This window comes from Colias croceus, chromosome 26 (assembly GCF_905220415.1).
Source record: "Colias croceus chromosome 26, ilColCroc2.1".
Lineage (NCBI taxonomy): Eukaryota > Metazoa > Arthropoda > Insecta > Lepidoptera > Pieridae > Colias > Colias croceus.
The window spans coordinates 5,312,319-5,332,725 of record NC_059562.1 but is presented as its reverse complement, the minus strand read 5'-3'; the positions used below and the strand labels follow the sequence as shown (position 1 = coordinate 5,332,725).

At 31.7% G+C, this 20,407-nt stretch overlaps 1 protein-coding gene across 1 annotated transcript; it reads right to left on the bottom strand.

The window, feature by feature from the left end:
• Window positions 1-8,501: 8,501 nt before the first annotated feature.
• Window positions 8,502-19,207, bottom strand: LOC123703477 (two pore potassium channel protein sup-9-like). The gene is made up of 9 exons (XM_045651479.1): window positions 18,734-19,207; window positions 15,722-16,157; window positions 14,834-14,989; window positions 14,090-14,216; window positions 13,602-13,792; window positions 12,806-12,993; window positions 12,008-12,122; window positions 11,441-11,519; window positions 8,502-9,259 (listed from the first exon to the last, which is right to left on the bottom strand). Exons 2-9 carry the CDS (start codon window positions 15,846-15,848, stop codon window positions 8,620-8,622), a joined length of 1,623 nt encoding a protein of 540 aa, XP_045507435.1. The 5' UTR covers window positions 15,849-16,157; window positions 18,734-19,207; the 3' UTR covers window positions 8,502-8,619.
• Window positions 19,208-20,407: the final 1,200 nt, after the last annotated feature.

Below are 20,407 nucleotides of genomic sequence, written 5' to 3'. Positions count from 1 at the left end.
AAAAGCAAAAGATAAGTACTTATTATATGAAAACTGTTAAAAATCCGAAATCAAACACTTCCGAATTCCGATCTCATGAAATAATAAGGCATTGTAAAAAGTTGGAGTCAAAGTGTGAAAGTGAAGTACTTTCTGGGAGCGTAAGTGAAAATCGCCCAACTTTCCACTTCGAACAACTTTAATCGCGCTAACTTTAGTTCCGACCTGGTACCGTTCGCAGATAAATAATGTGATGGGTTCCGTGAATGTTAGTTTCATTACCCTTAAATGTAAAAAATGTTTTTTGATCAGCTTTGAACGATTTGTATTATGTGCTTTAATTGTGATAATTATATAAAAAGAATGTCATTAAAGGCAAATATATTTATAAATTAGAATGAACTAATCATGATATTTGCGATTTATTTAGGTACTAAATTATTTGAACAGTAGTTTGATCACATAACAAGATATAGGTAGGTACACATAAGATGCATTGCGATAATTGTGATTTAAAAGTAATTTCGTTTGTAAAAATTTGTGAATAAAGTACCTACTCAGACATAGTATGTAAATGTAAAGTATCGTACAGGCATATTATGTTTGTTTTGATGAGTTGTACCTAATAGTTAGTCCGTTCGCGTTAAGAAAATAGTGAGTCATCGTTGTCCGCCGGCCTGGCCACGCCCCAAATTAGAAAGTCGAGTTCACAGTGACCAGTTGAAATCTGACCTTCGAACAAAACGGTTGTGTATTTTGCGTGACTCGTTCAACAATAAATTTTGAAAATACTTCACCAATTCGAAAGAATAAAAGTGGATCAATAATTCATAGCGGAGAGAGACGCATAACTTACAATGTTTATAAGTACTTTAAATTGTGTGATTTAAATGCAACTGTGGAGAGCATAGTCATAAAAACAGCAAGTGCATGCGGTAAAAATTCTTTGATCTTTCATAATAAATGTAACTGAAGACTAGCGATACTGAATAGTGATTTAAGTAATTTTAAGACATTTTTTTTCCATTAATAATAATTTAATGTTTAAAAAAATGTTTGTACTTTTTCTCCACTGTGAATACACCCTCATCCTGTAGTTGCACTGATGACTCACTATTTTCTTAACGCGAAAGGACTATAAATCACTATTTGCGTTAAAATTTTTCACTTACTATTGGAAATCGTGTTTTACATTAAGTATTAAAAATTGGCATAGAATAACCCCGTCATCCATCCATAGACAGTATTTAAAACAATACTCGAAAAACATTGAAAAAACAAATATTTATTATTGATTTATCTGCTGACGCTACCGAAGATACATACTAAGTTAACAACCTGTTAAGCGCATGTTGTTTAACAAACCTCAACGCAATAAAACTAAAGTTATGCCCTTTTCATTTATTTTAATAGCCACTGTAGTTAACAGGAACTAAAGTTTAATAAAATTAAGCATATCGATCGCTTCATAAAATTAGAAAAACAATTAATTAAAATAATGAAATATAATATAAATAATACAGCTGTAGATTCTCCTAAAATATAAATAAATAAATAAATAAATAATATAAATAATCATCCAATTAATAAACAAATCCAATCCCTTCTATATTTCGTTCAATTTCTTCTAAACAGAGCAAAAAAATACAAAAAATAAACATCTTATCGCGACTCTGTCCAAACTTAAGAATTAAAGAACCATCGATTAACGAACCGCCATTTTAAAAACGGACCAATGACATTGCCAAGAGTGAAAAGGACGGAAAATCGAGGGGGTCATTTTTGCCAATACTTAAACGAAGATAGATAGCGGCCACCCGCCGGGGTGCTTTAAGAAAATTTTAACTTTTCTTTATTCAAAGCGAAGGGTGGCCCCCGGGGGGTGGCCCCATTTTTCTTGCTACTCTCTTTTGCCGGTCTCAAAGGAAAATAAGACTTTACTCTGTAAAACATTTATTAAATCCAACGTTTAAAGTGAATAGCTAAAAAAGTGCTTTCAATTACCCTTTGTGCTTGTTTTCGTTTGTTTTTTGTTATTTGTAATTCAATGTGAACGTTTAATTGCTGAATAAATGCTTTTCAATACCTGTGCTTGTTTTATTATCTGCGTACTTACTTATTTTTACATTTAACGTGACGTAAAGTAAAGATAAAAAAAATACTAACCATACCACACTACCTGTGTACTATCTGTGTGACTACATAATATACTTACGTCTATCAACATACCTAAGTCCTGATCATTTAACTACTAGAATATGTTATCTTCACTGTCAAGAAATAACAATAACGATTCAGGCAAAGTAGGTAAGTAAGTATAGGTACTTACTAAAGTAGGTAGGTACTTTATATTAATTATATTTTGTTGTGTTTGATTTAACGCGAGAATTATGTAGGTAAAATGAATAAATCTCGTTTAAAATCCGTTAAAATCTTTAATTTCTAAATAATTTACTCGCATTAGCGATATAGGTCAGGCAAGTCCTTAAAATGTGTAAACATAATATTATTGTCTAAATCTACTTATTACTAAGTAGGTACTTGAAAAATAAAAAATCATAAAGTAAAATATTCCATATAAGTAAATTCAAAATTAGTTTAATAGGCTTAAGGTAGGTAAGTAGGTAGCTAATGACAGCCTACGCCAATGTTCAATCGCTAAGAGAAAATTTGAAAACAACTTATCGATTCTTATGAATAAACATTTTTTATTAAGTAGGTACCTAGATATTAGGAGTTCAGCAATGAAAGATTTCACCTTCAAAGTGTACTCCGATCGGAAAGGTAGGTAATTTTGGGATCAAATTTCTCTAGGTACGGTCTACCTAAGTAGTAGGTAACAATAATTAATGACTATATAGATATTTCAATAGACAAAAGGAGCATGTGTGCCGAACACACGTGTCAGAAGTGAAACTTCTTTGGCAAGATTACTTGCTCCATGACGTGACGGCAATGCTAGTAATATTAAAATTTTATTTTCAGTCTTACACAAATAAAATTATAAACAATAATCATTATAGTCTACTCTCTACTCTATTACGCAGAAACGTGTGATAGGTGCTGTATGAAATTAGATACAGAAGTCAGAAATAGATATTACAGTCTGGAGAACACAGGCTACTTTTTATCCGATCACCTAGGTACCTACCACGCGAGTGAGTGAAGCCGCCCGCGGGGTCAAAGCTTGTTACATTTTCCGACCAAAAAGTCCGTGTGGCCATCCTAATGGCCATCGACTTCACTCGACGTTTATTATATTTCGGTAGAGCCTAGTTGAAACTAAATGAGATGTACAAAATGGTGAAAATGAATTTTAGCAAAATATATAAAAACATAAATTATTAGATACCTAATATTTTATGTAGGTACCTACAATACTCAACCCAACTGATCCTGTGTCCTGTAAATTTTTAGATAATAATAGGTCCTTTTTTTAATTAATTATTACAAGATATCATACGAATTATTCTCAGAAATTTAGAATATAATGATATTAATTGAAAATAATTATAAAAGATTATCATTATAGAATTCAGTAAAATATATAATTAATAATTATGTACGTTATCAACACGAATTCGAACATTTACTCTTTTTATTATAGCGCCATCTAGGGAGCTGCATGTAAACAACTACACTTTCTATTTGTCCGACTTTAACCTAGTTTTTCGTAAAAAACTACAGATGGCGGTGTTTATGAGAATCATACTTTTTCACTACCGCAATTTTAATAAATTTTTCATGATTGAAGTAAAGAAACGTTCTATGAGATGTCCATAATCTATAAAAATAAAATAACGTTTTATTGCTCATAATTTTTTGTTGTTAATGGGAAATAACTGGAAGACTGGTTTATTCACGATTGCTTTCATCCAAGTGGCTACGTTTATTCCTCAAAAACATCTTCGTCTATATACTATTTAGTATATTTTAGTACTAGCTGCTACCTACTGCTTCACCTTCATCGTAAAATCAAATTTTAATGGGAATGACTTGTTAATTATGATGTGCCCTTTAACAATTTGATCTCCAAAAATTATAAGTACCTACCATAAAATCGCTCCGTTACGAGATGAAACAGAAACAAACAATCAAATGTCTAATTGTTGTAAATGCTTTACATTTACAACAAAAGTTTATAAGAACTTTGGGTCATTTTTTACGTCTCAAATTCATTGATATTGGCGAATAAAAAACGAAAATCAATTTAATGTATTTTTTATTGAAATCCAATTTATTTTACATCCCTTTCATTATAAATTACAATTAACTTGATTTATCTAAATGTGTTAGCAGTCGAAGGTTTATTAAGAGTAATAATTACAAACAGACATACATTACAATATTTTCACTTGATTTTGTTGTCTCCTTTCCTCTTTACGGGAGTGAAAGGGACAAGTGAGTGATATTTGCAACTATTCACTAACCATTGACTTTATTTTAGATGAATAAAATAAGTTAGGGTCGGCATTCATTGAACAGGTAATTTTTTAAAGAAACCAATTTTAGGAGAACAAATTACTACATACTAGTGACTACTCGTAAATTATTTAAATCCATAATTAAACTAGTTTTACTACCGTATCAGTTATGATTCCACTATAATAAAAATTCCCCTTTATTTTCTTGTTATTAAAGTAATTTATACATCCAAAAACGCATATACACTATACATATTGGTACACTGTAAATTTAGTACTGTCAATGAATGCCGATATTAATTAATAACATCTTTACAATTATACTAAAATTTGAACTGGCACATAGCATACCTTAATCTACAACTTAATCTAAAATTAAAATGATCAGATGTCTACTCTCGCGTCTAAAATTAAATACAATATCCATCATTTTCCAAAATCATTGTCACATTGAGATTGTACACATTTCAAATATTTTGAAGATAAAAAATCTTCACTAACTATCACAGTTAAAAAAATACTGTAATAATTCAGTTTTCATTATAATAATACGTTAGTCTCAAAGTGATGTATTCTTAATAAAAAACTTTGGCAAAATATATCACAGTAGGAAATAAAAATAATAGAAAATATTAGTTACAATTATCACGATAATATAAAGGTTGGAAAACTTAAGTTTCAAGCGTTTTGCAAAATAATATCACAGTAAAATTATACAAAATACAGATCAAAAATATTTGGCGTAGCTTAAATAAAGTACAAATAAAAAACCGGCCAAGTGCGAGTCGGGCTCGCGCACAAAGGGTTCCGTAGCAGCAAATATAATAAATTACAGTTAAATCAACCTATCTCAAAAACTATAAGAGATACTTTGATCAAACCAAAAATCGTTGAAAGAGTTAATTAGCATGCATCACCTCTATTTTTTTTAGAATTTTATACCCCGTAGTTATAAAAATAGAGGGGGGGGGACATACTTTTTACGACTTTGAGAGCTGATATCTCAAAAACCGTTCACTTTAAGAAAAATGTTTTTTAGAAAACTTTATATCATTTTAAAAGACCTTTCCATTGATACCCCACACGGGTATGTACATCGAAAAAAAAAATTTCATCCCTCAGTTACATGTATGGGGGGCCCCACCCCCAATTCTTTTTTTTACTATTTAGTGTCATATTTTTGTAGCGGTTCATACAACACATATTCCCATCAAATTTCATCACTGTAGTACTTATAGTTTCCGAGTAAATCGGCTGTGACAGACGGACAGACGGACAGACGGACAGACGGACATGACGAAACTATAAGGGTTCCGTTTTTGCCATTTTGGCTACGGAACCCTAAAAACAGCATAGAGTTTGTGTATCTTTGGCACAATTGTTACAAAATGCGTTTAATATTTATTATTAAACTAATAAAAAGATAAAAAGCACAATTTTCTTTGGAAGTATTTTTCTTAGTAATTGGTTATATCAATTTCTTAACGTATAAAGACCATACCATTTTATCTTAAAGATAAATAAACAAATCAGCTCTTGATTCAAGTACATTTAGGTTAAAAATTTAAGAAAACATCATTTCTTATGTTATAACACTTAACATAAGTTTTTCGACAATTTTAATTCATACCATGTTTGAATAAAACAAATATTAAATGACAACAAATAACAATTTTGATAAACTTTTTTTAAATAAAGACAAAAAATATTTTTTGCCAAAAAAGCAAAAATGGTTAAACCATAAAACAATATATATCAGTTACACTGTAGCCTTAATAAAGTAGAAATTTTTCGACCATTTTTAATGTCCGTTAACAATATTTATAAACAAAATATTATCAATAATAAAAATAAAACAATTGCATAACAATTTTCTGAAAAACGAACACGTTTTTATAGTATTAAAACTTTATTTATTTTAGATGGGTAATAGAAAAAAAATTCAGTGATCTGACATTTAGACAAAAAAGGTCGCGGTACCTTTTTCTATTTCTACCAACAAATTGTCGTATTACTAAGTGATGAAAAAAGGCAAAATTTTTCTTTTTTTTTCTTTCCTACCAATCGAAATCCGGCTTTTTTGTGCTTTCAATGCTAAAAAAGGTATTTCATATGATTTAAATTAAATATCTCACATTTTAATTACTTTGGTCTCAATTAACATGATCTTAATAATTAGATCGACTACATGAGTTTAAAACTTGTATATAAACGAAATGTGCCTTATTTACTTAGAGTGTGGTTAAGGAACCAGGTTTTATAGCTATCTATTGGCATACTATATAATTAATTTTATCAAAATAAGTACATCAATTGCCTAGTTATTATTAGGAGCTTGTATTAGTGAAATTGAATGTATATTTTTGTGAATTTTTAGTAATGACTAATTAAGGCAATGCCATATTAATAATAAAAAATAATTATTTTACAAGTTTGTTGTTTTAAATCAGGGATTTTTTCACCGTACAGGATAAAACATTAGTTGCTGTTTAAAATTTTATATAAATATTCCATAATCAAAGGAAGACATTTATCCACGATTTTTAAGTAAATTAGCAATGGTACTTATGTTATTTTTTGTTTTAATTATATAGTATGCCATTAGAATTCGCAAAGCCCATAATATCTATACAGTATCTACATCGCGAAGCCTTATTCGATGGAGTTTTGGTGAAGTGGTAGATAAATTGTACACATGCTATACAATCCAGGATAGTAACACAATACACACAATCAAACATAAATATATATTTTTTTAAATCTTAATAGATATCAAAATATCAATAAAAATTAACACATTACTAGCATTAACTCAAAAAACACTTCACTAGAAATAATATAGTAAAAAATAAAACAAAAAGTCATATTTATTTTTAAACAGGATAAATGTTAAAGTAACATAAAATTCAAAAACTATATCCATCTCGTTTTAACTTGCGAAAATGCATCATGCTGTCTCACTCACACGATATTTTTCTATCACTTCAACCAAATTTATTGTTATATCATTAATTATTAATTAATGACTATTTGAAAATCGACTTTATAATTAGTTGGCCCATTTTCAACACTAACTAATTATGATTACTCAAAACACTATCATTTATGGCGCAGTACAGACACAAATACGCGATATCTATACGGTAGAAAGAGACGCATATATGTATCTGTATTGCGTTTAAAGCGATAGTGGAATAAAGGTTTCGACTTGACAACAACTAATTATATTCAAAATATTTATGATACTATCTTCTTACCCAGACTTTACTCGGGCTTTCAAATATTTATTTACTTTAAGTTTTATTGGCACAAATTTTCAGTTTATCTTACAAAAAAATTGAAAAAACATTTTTCAAAAATTGGTAAATAATTTTTAATTTTTTGGCACATTATTTCAATCAATCTAGTTAGAAATATCTTCTGTGTTGTTATAAGAAGAGAGTTTAATAATTTTTAACATAATTTATATATTGCAAGTAATTATTTTGAATACAATTAGTTGTTTTCTTACTAGTGGTGTACCGCCATAAATTTGAAACATACATACATAATATTATATGTATGTCTTCGTCCTATATAACAACAAATGTACAAACATACAAATTCATTGTTATATATATTTTACAAGGACTTCAAATCTTGATAATTTGATTTTATCAAATGGACTTTCAGGCGAATGCTTTTTGATATACCCATTTCGGGTTTACTGAGAGACCAGTTGAAAAAAATCACGTTGTTTTTTGTTTTGAATGGTGATTCAACTCGATTCGTGTTATGACAGTTTCTTATTCTTTACGCATATTATATTAAAAATATTTTCAGTTATTTAGGAAAACACATTCGCGATGCAGAATATGTGTTTTTCTTAATTTTTGACAGCAAAATTGAACCCAGGGCCAAATTTACTTCGTACCTAAAATATTTTTACAAACATTTACAAAAAAAAAAAAACTAAATCCAACTAACATTATAAATGCGAAAGTTTCTATGGATGTATGGATGTTTGTTACTCTTTCACGTAAAAACTAATGAACCGATTACAATGAAATTTAGCGCACATATAGAGGGTAACTTGGATTAACACATAGGATAGTTTTTATCCCGGAAATCCCACGGGAACGGGAACTATGCGGTTTTTCCTTTACAAACGCGGGCGAAGCCGCGGGCGGATATCTAGTTAAGTAATATATTTCGAATTGAACCACCACCAAACTTTTTATACACTAGCTCTATGCGCCGGCATACTCAACGTCAATGTGTCATTTATAAAGTATTGATCTTGCTCACTTTCATCCAAATAATAACCGTAGCTGTCATTCGACATTTGATCTATATTGAACCGCGCTAGATCCGACAATAGATCCTTGTCTATCGATTTTCTTCTCTTCGCGAATATTATAGATCCATCGAACGCGTATTCATCGTCAAAGTGCAAAACCGCATCATCGTAGAAATAGTTGACAGGTTTAGTATTTCTATCTATGTTCTTTTTGATCTTTTTCTTTTCGTAACTGTTTTTTTCTGAGTAATAATCGTCTACTAGAGGATCGTTGCTTCTTTCGTGTAGATTTGCGTACGAACTTTGTGGGCTATAATGCGAATACGCCTTCATTCCTCTGCGCAATTGTTCACGTCTCCTAGCTACTAGTTCGTTGAAATCCTCATGATCTATTGTGAAGTCGTTTCTGGCGTTCATATAGAGGTAACCAGAGGCGGAGTTTAGTCTTAGCGATGTGGAATTGTCTCTGTTTGAGTTCTTCTCTATGTATCTGGGTATGTTGCAGAGGTTTTTCGGTTTGATGTGCTTTATATTCGTCGGTGGTATCGGGGACAGCGGATCGCGGTATGGTATCGATCTGAAATTTTAGAAATTATTAAAAATATAATAATATTGCATGTTAATGTTGTTTTGGTTACTTGTTAAATAGGTACCTTTGATTAAAATGAATGCTTTCATAATGAACTATTTACAGACTCATTAGACCGGACTCTCAGTGGAGTTTCGTTTGCAAATATAGCGGACCTAAATCTGACTTCTGATATATATTGTATAGATCCCAGACATCCTATAGACAGATGTTGCCAACCAGTTTTATGGTCCCCCTCTCCCCACCCCGGTAATTAAATATGGCATACAAAGAAAAAAATAAAAATTTCCAAAACATGCCGTGGGGGTATCAAATAAAAGAGCTTATTGATTAGATCACGAATATATAGCATACTATAACATTTCTTACACTTTCTCTAAGATTTTTTTAGAAAATTTACGAAAATGCTCCATTTTTGAGTTAACTTTAAACCACTATAGATTGAAAACTCATGAATATTTTTTTAAAATTATTATTTTAAATAATTAACAATAGTCCATTGTTTACGATTCAATAGTTCGTACAGTGAAATAGTTGCATGGGGGCACTCCCCCATTCAAGAATTCAAAGATGGCGAGTATATTTTCAAGTTTATGCCAGAAATAAAGGCCTAATACAAAAATATCGGTGTCAGGGCTTAGAATAATTATCTCTGCAATATGGCAGAACATTCTTGAATCAGCCTCTGTGTGATTAGATTTCAAATCGGTAACTTCAGTGAAAGTTGCGCCTCGCAATTTAAAACATTTTGTGGGGTCATCAAATCCACCACATACATATAGCTCACTTATTACAAACTATTGAATCGTAAACAATAGACTATTGTTAATTATTTAAAATAATAATTTAAAAAATATATTCATGAGTTTTCAATCTATAGTGGTTTAAAGTTAACTCAAAAATGGAGCATTTTCGTAAATTTTCTAAAAAAATCTTAGAGAAAGTGTAAGAAATGTTATAGTATGCTATATATTCGTGATCTACTCAATAAGCTCTTTCATTTGATACCCCTCACGGCATGTTTTGGAAATTTTTATTTTTTTCTTTGTATGCCATATTTAATTACCGGGGTGGGGGGAGGGGGACCACAAAACTGGTTGGCAACATCTGTCTATAGGATGTCTGGGATCTATACAATATATATCAGAAGTCAGATTTAGGTCCGCTATTTTTGCAAACGAACATCTCCTTGGAGCCTGCCCCCCTAGTCAAGTGGCTTTCTGTTAGCGTAGCGTTCAATAGAATAGACTACGAATGTATGAGATTGACGTAAGCTGTAGATACGTTTGTCTACAGCTTACGTCAATCTCATACATTCGTAGTCTATTCTATTGAACGCTACGCTAACAGAAAACCACTTGGCTAGGGGGGCAGCTCTACATAGAATACCTTTATGTAAAACCAATGGAAAACAATTTTCAATTTTCCAAAATTCTTTCCTATGACATCATTGACTATTTATAAATATCTAGTCTCGCATATGTACAATCGCCTATTAAAAAATCGACAAAAATGCGGTGTTGTATAAAAAACGACGTGTGTCACTCGGGGACTGCTGCGGTAAAGCTATTGCAAGCTATGCCTTCAAGCCACACCTCCGCCCGTCGGAGTGGGGAGCGTGAGGTTTTTCGTTACGGAATTTCCCGATTCGATCCCCGCACTCAAGGCCCGCGATAGAAGCTATGCAATAGCTTAATATAAATTGAACTAATCAGCTTATTTCATGGCAGTTGAAAGTCTATTGTATCGCTCGTTAGAAATCTCTGCCTGACTAGCATAAGCAGAGTTTTGTTTCGGATAATTTTTGAGCGAGATTTGCGTGTAGATAATTATTGTTTTTGAAATGTCTTTTAACAGCATAGCTAACTGAAAATGGTTTGTTCCTTTTCCCCATTTTCTATCACTCTAGTAGATATTAATAAACCATATTTATATTACACTAGCTGCTTCGCGTGGTTTCACCCCCGTGGCCCCATTCCTGTTGGTCGTAGCGTGATGATAGATAGCCTATAACCTTCCTCGATAAATAGGCTATCTAACACCGAAAGAATTTTTCAAATCGGACCAGTAGTTCCCGAGATTCCGTTTCCGCGTTCAAACAAACAAACAAACTCTTCAGCTTTATAATATTATAGTATAGATATTATATTGGTAATAAAATATACTCACTTCGGTCCAAAACAATTGCACGCACAACTGCACACGCTTGGCGCGTCTTCTTCTGAATATAACGGCACCATTGTGTCGCCTGCAATGTACATAAATACATCTATCCATTTGATAAGTAATTCTTTTAAATACGATGAGGGTATTTGATTAAAAAAATATATTTTGACAGAATAGAATAAAGAAGTGAAAATATCAGTAAAATAAAAAAATTGTATTGTATTGTTTTGTGTATTGTATTGTTTCAAATTGAACTGAGTGAAATTTATGAATACTTCTTAAGACAGTCAACCAAACAGATAAAACATATTTCTACCAACTAAACCGTAAGCCTTAACAAGCAAGTCATAGGGACTTAAAAATTAATAAGCATAAGTCGCCCGCGTGACTCCGCTCCTGTTGGTCTTAGCGTAATTTTATAATACATATAGCCTATTCGATAAATGGGCTATCTAGCACGGAGACAATTTTTCAAATCGGACCAGTAGTTCCAGAGATTGGCGCGTTCAAACACACAAACGCTTCGGCTTTATAATATTAGTATAGATTTTCTTTCAATACAATACTAACCGGGTCTTATCATTCTTGGTGTAGCCGGCAATCTTGTGCCTCTAGCCACGCCCCTCAACACGTCACCGTCCGCTGTGATGACGTCACCCTCTAACCGCACTGCCACTTGTTGTGCCTGTTAACGAAAATATATCATTTTGTAAGTAAAACAAAAAAAAATCATTGGTCTACAGGGGGCGTAGAAATCGATGAACATACAGATATAAATCTATAAAATTAAACATTTCAAGTTAATTAATCGGTCTACAGACTACAGTGGATGATCGATGAACATACAGACAGAAATGTATAAAATGGAATACTTAATTCAAGTTAGGTAATTAAAAACATTATTTATTTAATTTTTATTAACTGACAATAATTCTAGGCATAATTTTTGGTAGGTTCATCCCCAATAACTGATCACTAAAACCATTTTATCGCTAAACATTCAAACAAACATACACATAATCCTACTCATAATCAGGCTACCAATCCTACTAATATTATAAATGCGACTGCCACTGTTACTCTTTCACGCAAATACTACTGAGCCGATTACAATGAAATTTAGCACACATTTATGGGGGAAATTGTATTAACATATAGGATAGATTTTATCTCGGAAATCCCACGGGAACGGGAACTATGCGGGTTTTTCTTTGATAACGGGGTCGAAGCCGCGGGCGGAAAGCTAGTGTTATATAAGGTTATCTCTTAAAAAATAATGTAGGTACATTAAATATGTAGATTTTCACATTGTCAGATTGGCATCTGTATTTATTATAAATTTTTCTCTGCTAAATGAATATCCCTTACCTGTTCAGCCTGCTGTTGATCCCGTTTCTCGTCCTCCGTGTTCATGGTCACAAATCTCAACACCAACAAATTGAGACACGCGGCTACAATTGCTAAGCCGAAAAGGATGAAAATCAGCGCGAACATCACGTATGAGGGCTTCTTGTTTAGAGCGTTGTCCTTTTGCAGGGCCACCATATCGCCGAAACCTGGGAAAATACAATTTTTTGCAAATTTTCAGGGTAACAGATCTATGGAAAATGATCAATACATTTTATGTGTAGATACAGAATCAATTAGGCCATATTTTATATGTAATTTTATTGAGTTGAACACTTTCTGTTCAATTTGATTTTATATGTATAATTTTTTGTAGAACAGTAAAAATTATTTTCATTGAATTATTTAAATAATAAAGCATGAAAACTGTCTCATCTTCTTTCAAATGATAATTTGCAGTATCCACAACAAAAAATACATTTATCAATTATAATCACCTAACTTACCAATATAAGTGATGAAATTGTAATAAATTTTAGTACATTTTTTCAATCCTACTAATTTTATAAATTCGAACGTTTATGAGGATGGATAGATGGATGTTTGTTACTCATGCACGCAAATACTTCTAAACCGATTACAATGAAATTTGGTGTATAGGTAGTTGGGTGGATGACCCAGAATATACTTCTCGCCTCTCGGCTACTTTTTATCCCGGAAATCGTTTTCAGAAATCTAATATGTAAATATTTCCCAATCACTTAATTAAAATTAAATTACTCATTTATCAAATTCAAATGTTTATAAAGTAACTCACCAATAGTAGTCAAAGTGATGAAACAGTAGTAAACACTATCAAAATAGCTCCATCCCTCAAACTTGCTGAACGCAGCCGCCCCCCCAGCGATGGTCAGTGACGATAGTGTGGTCACAACACATATGAGATCCACTTCTGACGCGTGTGTTTGACGACAGTTCATTGCGCGTTTGATTGATTTTATTATGACGCTGAAATTATAAAAATGAAAAAATTATAAAAAATGGTAAATGTGTAGGTAAAGGCTTTAGTGACGATAGTGTCGTCACAACACATATAAGATCATCTTCTGACGCGTGTGTTTATGGATTTTGTTATGACGCTAAAATAAAAAAAAAATATCGATAAAATATTTATAAAAGTTGTGAAAATATAAGCAAGACAAACTACTTGAAGATAAAATGTTAGTAAAAACTAAAATTAAAGCAAAGAATAGAATAGAAACAATGCCAGAAAGACAATATAATGCCAATAAAACACAAAATCACCTGCTAAGCCTATTCACCCGTTCACCGATACTCTGGAACATGATCAGCCCGAGCGGTATGCCAACTATCGCGTAGAACATCGTGAACAGCTTCCCGCCGATCGTGGCTGGTGTGGAGTGACCGTAGCCTGGAACAAAAGAGAATTAAGGAAAACTATTCATAGAAAACCTGCTATTGATTTGTAAGGACAGAGCCTGTATCATAAAGATAATTATTAAGGAAAAATATTTATGGAAAACCTGTTATAGTGGAAAGGTGTATTAAGGATAAAAGTAGTATATAATAAGGGCAAAAGCCTGTCTATCAAGACAAATAAAAGTTAAACAAATAAAGAAACCTAAACCTAAAGTGAGAATAATTTCAGTTTTAAAGTTAAAACTGCAATAAAAAAATTACCAGAAACAATAGCACAGAGAAAATACTACAGATTATGTTACATTGCTTAACTCAAACAGCTCCATCCCAGTAACCTATGTGTTTCTCCGCTCTTATTTGTCTTAGCGTGATTATATTTAGCCTATAGCCTTATAGCCGAAATAATTTTTCAAATCAGACCAGTAGTTCCTGAGATACTATATATTCCTGATATACTATAGACTATTTCACAAATAATAAGTAGTATACTAATAATAGTATAATATTAGTTAATAACTCAGGCCCCGCAATCACAGACACAATAGAAAATCTATTGTGTTGTGGACCGATCGGGCTGCTTGGGGCTCAATGGGTTAAGTATACACTTACCAATAGTAGTCAAAACCGTGGTAGCATAGTAGAATGCTCCAGTGAACTTCCACTGCTGACCAGCTTTGTGAGGCTCCGACTTCAACACAACTGTCTCCATCACTCTAAAGTCCTCGTCTGATATATTGTACTTGCGTATTATCATGCCTTCTATGGCTGTAAAGTAATGTAACGGTTGAAAAATATTTTTTTTTATGTTCATAATATATTTTTAGTTACCTACAATAGAATAATAGAAGCCAAAAAATCTATGAAATGTTGATTAGGAACCATAGGATACTTTAATTGGATTATAATTATGAAATATGAAAAAATACTAGAAAAATGTGATTTGGAAAGAGTAATAAGAGACTTTCTTGTCGGATTCTATATATGTACAAATTATTAAATTCTTCCCAACATTTGCTATGTGTTGTTGCTACACGGTATCTGTGTATATCAAGATTCTAAAGTACTTAGAAAAGAAGAAATATTGAAGAAATAAGTGATTTGTTTATAAATAATATGAAAATTTGCTACTAGTTTTATGTAGGAGTCCAAAATATATAACTAGCAAACTAAATGAACTAAGCAAAATTGAAATCCATTTACATTTAGGATACAATTTTTATAACATAAAAGATGGACTTCATGTTCTATTAAATCAACCATTAATACAGTATAATAAAAAAACAACACCATTTGCAAGATAAAGAACTATATCAAAACATATACGTCCATTTGCCATTCACAGTATGGTAGGAAAGTATAATTACATGAGATAAAATATTGATTTTTAGTGGTATTAAAATTTTTAACTTCTGGATATTTTCTGCTTGTTTATATTTAATCATAAGTTGATCAATGATGATAGTTTTTATTTATTCATGAGGAACTAGGAAACCTTACCTTGTAACACTTCGAAGCGATTCCTCTCCGTAGTAGACTCGAGGGCATCAAACACAGCGGCACCAACTAGTAGATAAGTGAATGTGCACACAATCAACGATAGAGTGCGTACATTTTGCTTCTTCATCACTGCCGTGTGAACCCGGCCTTAGGGCCTAAGGCCCACAATCTAAACTCTACTTTACTTTTTATGTATTGTAAGCCTATCTAATTAAGTCACCATAATGCAAATTCTATTTTCGAAATTCATTTGGAATCCATTTAAATTTGGAAATCCATATTTTCAATATGGCAACATTAGATTATCAAATGAATTTAATGATAAATTCATTATATAAACGACCTATGTATTGGTAATCTATGGGTAAATTGATCCCTTTTAGGAAGTAGTACTCTCTAGATTCACAAGTCTGTAGTTATTGGGGAATGATTGGTTCTGTAACAAAGGAAGCTTTTGTTATTAATTCAGTTAGTTCAGTTGTCAGTAATTTGAATGAAAAGAAACAAAATATATATAATTGTCTAAAAAATTTACGAATTGGACGTCTTAAAGCAAATAGATTAGAAGAAGAACTAAAAAGTTCAACACTATGTAAAATCCAATCCACACAAAACCACCATGGAATATGACAAATAATAAATGGATTATCTGACAGCAACACTACTATTGAAGATGGAGTAAGGGTTCAGAAACTAGATAAGCATGCACTAATTAAATAGATTTTTCAATTACACACATTAGCACAACAACTAATCTAAGTTATATGGCATGTGAACCTTCCAACTCGCACTTGACCAGATCATTGAATATGGTGTACAAGTGTTACTTATGCTCATGGCTTTAAAACAAATAGTGTCAATTTATCTGTTTTTTTATATAAGAACAGACAAATAGGTGTGAGTTACTTAACGGTAAGCAATCATCACCACCATTGTGCATTCACAAAGTTTTGTGTGAAGCATAGGTAGTTAGATTTTTAAAGTGGAGCTAAGATATTCTTTTTAGGTATGAATATAAGAGCTGCTTGAAATATCTTATAGAATACAAGACAATACTAGATGTCATTAAATGGTAAACTGTGGAAGTAAAAATAAATGCAATATAAGGCTTTTTTAAGTAAAATCTTACAAGAATTCTGAATTTTAAGAACAATTTAACTCATTGAAGCTATGCTTTACAGACTTATCTGGTTTCAAGACAAATTTTTATACCACAGGAATAAGAATAAATACAAAACTAAGTATATAATAAAATATTAAATAATACTTAATAAAAAATAATATATAAAAGTGGACATCAAACTCATTTTCTTATGCGATAAAATATGAAGTTCGGATTGTTCACCACATGAGATGAATAATAGAACATCTACTTATTGAAATAATTAATGATCAAATTAATATTTGTAGTAGTTATTATATGGGATGTGCAATCATTTTCAGATGGACAAATGTGTTACTTGAACAAGATTTTTGCATCAGGAGTAAGATAAATGTCATAATAAAATTTGCCTGGTGTTTAGTTTTAGAGTAAAGGTTTAATGGAAAATAATACCTACATATTTTAACCCTTAAAGCTTTTCTGTCACTTTTTTAGTACATGTACTTATTGCCGTGTAAATCTTTAACGTTCCAAATAATCTAGAAAATTGACTATGTTGGAGAAAGTACGATAACAATCCTTTATTTTTCTGCTACATACCAATTATAGAAAACATTTGATTCGTTTGCTAGGTGACTGTTGAATTTAGGGATTCCCGGAATTAGTGATGGTTTGTGTTTCGGGTCAATAATAGCTTTAATGAAATATTTTCCATGTTTGATTTCTATTGATTTAACTTTTAGGTGAAATAAACTGTTGTTTTTGCTATAAAGATTATGAAATATTCAAATAATTCTATGGCAAAATATTCGAAATAATGCTGGTCCGTGTTTTGGGACAGTGCCGTAGATACAAGTAACTAAGAACCATTTGACATGTCCCAAAAAACGGACGTTGTCGTGATTCGTATTTTAATAAAATATCACTTTTATAGGTTTTTTTTTGCTTTAGAGTCTTTAATTATTTGTAGCATTAATATCAATTATGTTAAAAATGCCGCAAAAAAATCTTAGATCAGTTAAATCTGTTGGATCTATAATAAAACCGGTAGTTCCTCGACCTCCACATGCAGTTCGTCTAGATGTCCTAATCATCGGCCAAATATCATTTCACATTTAGAAAAACCATCATTATTTGTATTACATGAAACCAAAGGTTGCTTGACACGAAATAAGAAATGTTATTTAACATTTCACACAAGTAAATAGTGTGATTGAGCTTGAGAGGGCTCAATTATAATTTGTTAGGTATTTAGTTAAAATTGAAGAATTTTTTGGTTTAATAGATAGTGAAAATACTGTGTTACAATAAAACAATAAAATGCTACTTGAAATTGATTTCATTTGTGTTATATTAAGTGAATATATATTTTTTTTCATGCTTATTTTATAACCTGAATGACAGCGTTGTCCGTTTTTTGAGACAGCAATGAAGACGGGGTTTTTGGCAAAGGCCGTTTTAACGGACATCCTGAAAAACCTACTTACAGAAAATTTGTTTTATTTTTTTCTCTACTATAGTATTTTTTAATCAATAAATATCAATAAAACCAATTCAGGTCATATCTGAGTACATTATTTCAGGGCTTGCCGTGTTAAGGGTTAATGAATTTTAATGCTTTTGCTTGAAATGTGAATTAATGTAAATTAAATTATCTTTAAGATATTGATCCAGAAATATAATTACGAACATATTATAAATAATTAATTAATTTTCATGGATTCATTTATCTTATTGGGTAAAATGTAATGATTTAAATTAATTTTCAGTATAAAATAGGTTCTCATAGCCAAAATGAAAACGAATGAAAAGGACAAATCTAAAAATAAGTATTGATTAAAAATAGAACTACAATCGGACGTTGTTTACACAATTAGAAATAATCAATTATTATCAAACAAAGAACTTACTGTTTAAGTGCACATGATCCACTCGTTGATTTTCAGCAATTGTGCATTGCGAATTTGGCTTATAAATATTTAATTATCCGCAAAGCTGTATCCTAAAAATAACATCGGGAAAAGTCCGCATTCGTCTCGATAGGTCAACCCACCTAGGTACGTAAGTGGGTCAGATTTTATAACTACATTTTAATTAAAAACATTCAATGAAAATAAATCCGACCACTTCCTCATTCCTCAAACATTCATGGTATATCTTCCGACCCTTTGTGAACAATAATAAAACAAATCTGTTTTTTACAGTCTATGCGGTATTTCCGTTCCTTGTCACACCTGTTTTCCTTGTCCTTACAAATAAAAATGCACTTTTACTGAACATTACATACACTCATCTGGGTATCATCTTGAAAGAATACCGACGATCGATTAACATAATTGCATTTCATTGAATAAAAATTATGAAAAATAAAATAATCCTGAAGCGATAAATACTCCCTGCACTTCCTTGATTTGATTGACCTGATTCGGGCTGCCAGATAAAAAATATCACACAAAGCTGCAGTTTCAAATGTTTCTATGCGTAAATAATATTTGTTTCAATGTCGAATATTTTATTTAAATATACATAACATTTTTTTATAATAAATGTTATTTTATTATTCTCTGAGCATAGTTACATATTATATAATATTGAAAATTTATCAAAATATATTTCCCAAATTATACGTAACCTTTCTAGGAATACGTCAAATTCGGCAAAATGTTTCTAGATGGCAGTGTTTTCAAAATATATTTGCGATTAGGTAGACGTAGGTACTGAATGTATAATAACGTATTTCTTATTTTATAATAATAATTAAATACCCTTCAATTTCATAACAAGCGTTCTGATTCTAAATACCTAGTAGGTTTTTGAAGTTTTATTTCATGATAGTGTTGTGTGCATGGGCGTAGCTAGCCATGGGCTCAAGGTGGGGCAACAATAAAAAATAATATGTAACTAGCAACTGTTTGTACCAAGTATGTGCCCAAAGTTATATCCAGGTCTTCAAATGCCGGCGGCTGTACCGCCGGCATTTCCGAAGGCATTCGCGAAGGCATTTGCGAAGGCATTTGTGAAGGCACTCGCGAAGGCATTTGCGAAGGGATTTGCGAAGACATTTGCGAAGGCATTCGCGAAGGCATTCGCGAAGGCACTCGCGAAGGCATTTGCGATGGCATTCGCGAAGGCATTTGCGAAGGCATTCGCGAAGGCATTCGCGAAGGCATTTGCGAAGGCACTCGCGAAGGCATTCGCGAAGGCACTCGCGAAGAAATTTGCGAAGGCATTTGCGAAGGCATTTGCGAAGGCACTCGCGAAGGCATTCGCGAAGGAATTCGCGAAGGCATTGGCGAAGGCATTCGCGTAGGCATTTGCGAAGGCATTCGCGAAGGCATTTGCGAAGGAAGGCATTTGCGATGGCGAATAAGTCTAAAGTAAAAAGTATCAGTGAGTTGTAGAACGTGTAAAACAACAAAAGTGAAATTGGATAAGTTAGAGGGGTAACTAATTGGGGTACTATACTCATTTTTCTTACAGTTCATGTAACATAGAAACCTCAGCTATTTTCTTTTTTCGTGTGTAGTTCGTTATTCGAATTATTCTTATTCAAAACACCTTATTGTTCATCTTCCACACCACGA

What these genes read in the sequence shown, in the direction of transcription:
- LOC123703477 (XM_045651479.1), bottom strand. Translation starts at nt 15,848, where the DNA reads ATGAAGAAGCAAAATGTACGCACTCTATCGTTGATTGTGTGCACATTC. An exon ending in CGGGTGAATAGGCTTAGCAG is followed by an intron (nt 13,793 to 14,089) that starts GTGATTTTGTGT and finishes TTATAATTTCAG; the next exon opens with CGTCATAATAAAATCAATCA. An exon ending in CATCACTTTGACTACTATTG is followed by an intron (nt 12,994 to 13,601) that starts GTGAGTTACTTT and finishes GTATTTTCCCAG; the next exon opens with GTTTCGGCGATATGGTGGCC.